Source organism: Hoplias malabaricus, chromosome 9, assembly GCF_029633855.1.
Source record: "Hoplias malabaricus isolate fHopMal1 chromosome 9, fHopMal1.hap1, whole genome shotgun sequence".
Lineage (NCBI taxonomy): Eukaryota > Metazoa > Chordata > Actinopteri > Characiformes > Erythrinidae > Hoplias > Hoplias malabaricus.
Window position 1 is genome coordinate 13,780,665 of NC_089808.1, and position 3,721 is coordinate 13,784,385.

At 40.2% G+C, this 3,721-nt stretch overlaps 1 protein-coding gene across 1 annotated transcript; it reads right to left on the reverse strand.

Annotated features, from left to right (window-relative positions):
• Positions 1-391: 391 nt before the first annotated feature.
• Positions 392-3,089, reverse strand: LOC136706982 (uncharacterized). The gene has a single exon (XM_066680776.1). The coding sequence runs from the start codon at positions 2,832-2,834 to the stop codon at positions 1,896-1,898; it is 939 nt and encodes a 312-aa protein (XP_066536873.1). The 5' UTR covers positions 2,835-3,089; the 3' UTR covers positions 392-1,895.
• Between the last annotated feature and the right edge of the window lie 632 nt (positions 3,090-3,721).

A 3,721-nucleotide genomic window follows, 5' to 3' on the forward strand; every position in this document is an offset into this window, starting at 1 on the left:
GTTATCTTGACTAGAGCTGTCTCTGTACTATGATGTTGCCTGAATCCAGATTGGAATTTTTCATATATATGATTCTTATGTAGATATGAACTAAGTTGTTGGGCCACAGCTTTTTCTAAGATCTTAGACAGAAATGGCAAATTAGAAATAGGCCTGTAATTAGACAGTGTACTAGCATCAAGATTTGGTTTCTTGATCATAGGTTTAATAACTGCTAGTTTAAAAGCTTTGGGTACATGGCCCAGACTAAGGGATGAGTTTACTATAGTTAAAAGAGGATCAATAATAGCTGGTAGTACTTCTTTGAGCAACTTTGTGGGAATTGCATCAAGTGTGCAAGTTGTACAGTTTGCGGAGGTGATAATCTTCTCTAGTTCTAATTGTGGGAGTGGGTAAAAGGTTTCAAGTCTTTCTTTTACAGTTATATTATGTTTTATTTCATTCACATCAGGTGGCAGCCAGGATGGATTTGATCCTGTGGCTAGAGTTTGTTGTCTAATATTCTCAATTTTATTATTAAAAAAGTCCATAAAATCTTTACTGGTGAGAGTTGCTGGAATTAGTTGTTCAGAACCTGCTTGATTTTTTGTAATTCTAGAAAACACACTAAACAGTGCTCTCGGATTATTTTTATTATGGGAGATCAGCGAGGCCAGATATGCTGAGCGAGCTTTAGTGAGGGCATTTCTATACTCTATAAGGCTGTCCTTCCAGGCAGAATGGAACACTTCAAGCTTGGTTGATCGCCATTTCCGCTCTAGTTTTCGTAATGTTTGTTTTAAAGTACGGGTCTTATCGTTATACCATGGTGCGAGCTTTTTCTGTCTTATACTTTTATGTTTAAGTGGTGCTACCTTTTCTAAAGTAGGTCGACAGGTATTTTCTAGGTAATCAGTTAGTACATCTAGGTCCATTGGGTCTGATGGAGTTGGAACTGGGGTCGATAGTTCTGGTAGGTTTTCTATAAATTGTAGGGCGGTAGATGGTTTTATTATACGCCTTGTAGAATAGCGAGGGTTCTTACATATATTATGGATAAAACGTAGCTCATATGAAATTAAGTAATGATCGGAGATTGCTGAGGATTGCGGTAAGATATTAATTTTGTCAATGTTAAGACCTAGTGTCAGAACTAAGTCTAAAGTGTGGCTGCAGTAGTGTGTAGGCCCTGTTACATTTTGAGTAATACCAATAGAGTCTAAGATTGAGGTAAATGCCTTTTTTAGTGGGTCACTTTCCTTCTCAAAATGGATATTGAAATCTCCTACAATTATAACTTTATGATTGCACACCGCTAGGTTTGTAGCAAAATCGCTGAATTCTTTCAGAAATTCTAAGTAAGGCCCTGGTGGTCTGTAAATGTTGCATAATAAAAATGCGTCCTTTTTTGTGACCGGATTTGTAATAATAGTGGAGAGAACCTCAAAAGAAGAGAAGGTGTCACATTGTTTAAGACTAATTTCTAGGGTATTTTGGTAAATTACACATACTCCACCTCCTTTGCCTGATATTCTTGGGCTATGTGCATAATTATAGCCTAGGGGGGTGGCTTCATTTAGTGCTAAATATTCATTTGGTTTAACCCACGTTTCCGTGAGACAGAAAACATTGAATTTATGATCACTTATAATATCATTTACGATGAGTGCTTTTGAGTTTAGTGATCTTATGTTGAGTAACCCAAATTTTAGTTCTGAGGTGTTGCTGCTAGGTGTTGTGTATGATTTAATATTGATTAGGTTGCTGAAACAGGCTGATTTTGTTTTTCTACTTTTACATTTAGTTCGGGGGAAAGACACAGTCTCAATACAGTTGAACCTGGGTGACGCCTCAAGACAGTTTGCAGACGGTCGGTTTAGCCTGTCTGTCTGCGGCCTGGTCCCGGCTCTGGATTGTCAGCAGCTATCTACACTACTCTGCTGACTAACTAAAAGACTATGTGCTATACTGCAAGAAAGTAAGGCAGCACCCTCCCGCGTGGGGTGGATACCATCCCTACCTATAAGACCAGGCTTGCCCTCAAAACGTAACCAATTGTCTATAAAGCCCACTTGATTTTCGGAACACCACTTGGACATCCAGCAGTTTAACGCCCAAAGTCTGCTGTAAGCTTCGTCGCCACGCCGCATTGGTATGGGGCCAGAGCAGATTACGGCATCGGACATCGTCTGGGCCAGTTTAATCACCTCTCTAATATTACCCTTAGTTACCTCAGACTGCCGCAGACGAATATCATTGGCCCCTACATGAATGACTACCCTCGAATATCTCCTATTAGCTAACAGTCTAAGGTTGCCACTAATATCCGGCGCTCTGGCTCCCGATAAACAGCTAACTGTTACTGCCGGCGCCCCTAAAGGAGTAGCTAATTTCACGTGTCGAACAATAGAGTCTCCTATAACCAGAGCACTCTTAACAGGCTCCTCAGCGGGTGCTTCGCTGAGCAGGGCAAACCTGTTTGACACGCGAATCAGAGGAGCGTGGTGTCCCGGTGGGCTAGCTTTGGCCTCAGCGTTAGCATCAGCCTTAGCTTTCCGGCTATGACGCCGAGACGTCACCCATTCACCCCGCTGTGAGGGCTCTAACGCCGGAGTCGTGGGGGTGCTAACTCTCCCTAAGGCACCCGGAGTTGCTAACACTGAATCTCGCTGTTTATCCCTCAACAATAATAAGCTCCGGATGCGCACTTCTAACTGGTCCACTTTGTCCACCAGAGAGCTAACTAGCTGACACTTACTACAAATACAACCACTATATTTATCGCTAGAGGTGGAAAAGGGCGTTAAACTAAACATGCCACACTCTGAGCAGGCAAAACAGCCAGTAGTAGCCATGGAATTGCAGGTACTTACCGCTTTTAGTGAATTTTAGTAACTTACACCAAGAACGTTACTCCAGGGTCCGGTGGCAGTTTTAGTGCCTCTGTAATGAATATTCCTGCGGAGACAATCTAAAAGATAGATCTATGGATGGTTAGTAGGTTATAAAAACAGATATAAATATAGAAATAACAATGGAAACGAGTAAACAGGAAAACCCGAGCGATCAAAACAGCTTCCAAACGGGTACAGAAACAGCCAAACGGGTTGCCAGATCTCAGGCCTTAATCAGAGTAAATCAGAGTAAGTGATCTCACACAATTATCTACATTCCAGTGACACAGAACTTCATGTCATCGCTGTCTGAATAAATACTTGTGCCTGTATTGATGTTTTTTAGACTTTAGAACTTTGGAAGAAGGGAAAAACTTCTCTCATTTCTGTGTTCTCTGTAAATGTACCATATTCAACCCTGAGGTCATTGTGGAATATGTATATTGGTCTGTTTTATGTGAAATTAAGGCAGAGTGTAAATAGTCATGACTGAAAAAACAAAATAGGAGATATGAGGTTTTATTCCAAATGTTACAGCAGATTTTGTTTTTAGAATAATTGTCAGTGTGGTGTATGTAACATAATAAAATATATTTTTCAGGACATACCACTAGATTTTGGTGATGATTGGATTATGTGCACTTGTTTTGTTCTCAGCATCATTAGGTACTCTAATGTCTTCCTTTCATTTTCATTATTTTATTTATTTAATTTTATTCTGGATGTTTCTTCATAAGTTTTATCTCTTCATGATTTTGTAGGGGGCAGCTCAGATGTGAAGAGTCAATGTCTAAATGGAACAATGTTCTTCCACTATGGAGAAACTATCAGTCTGAATTGTTCTTTGT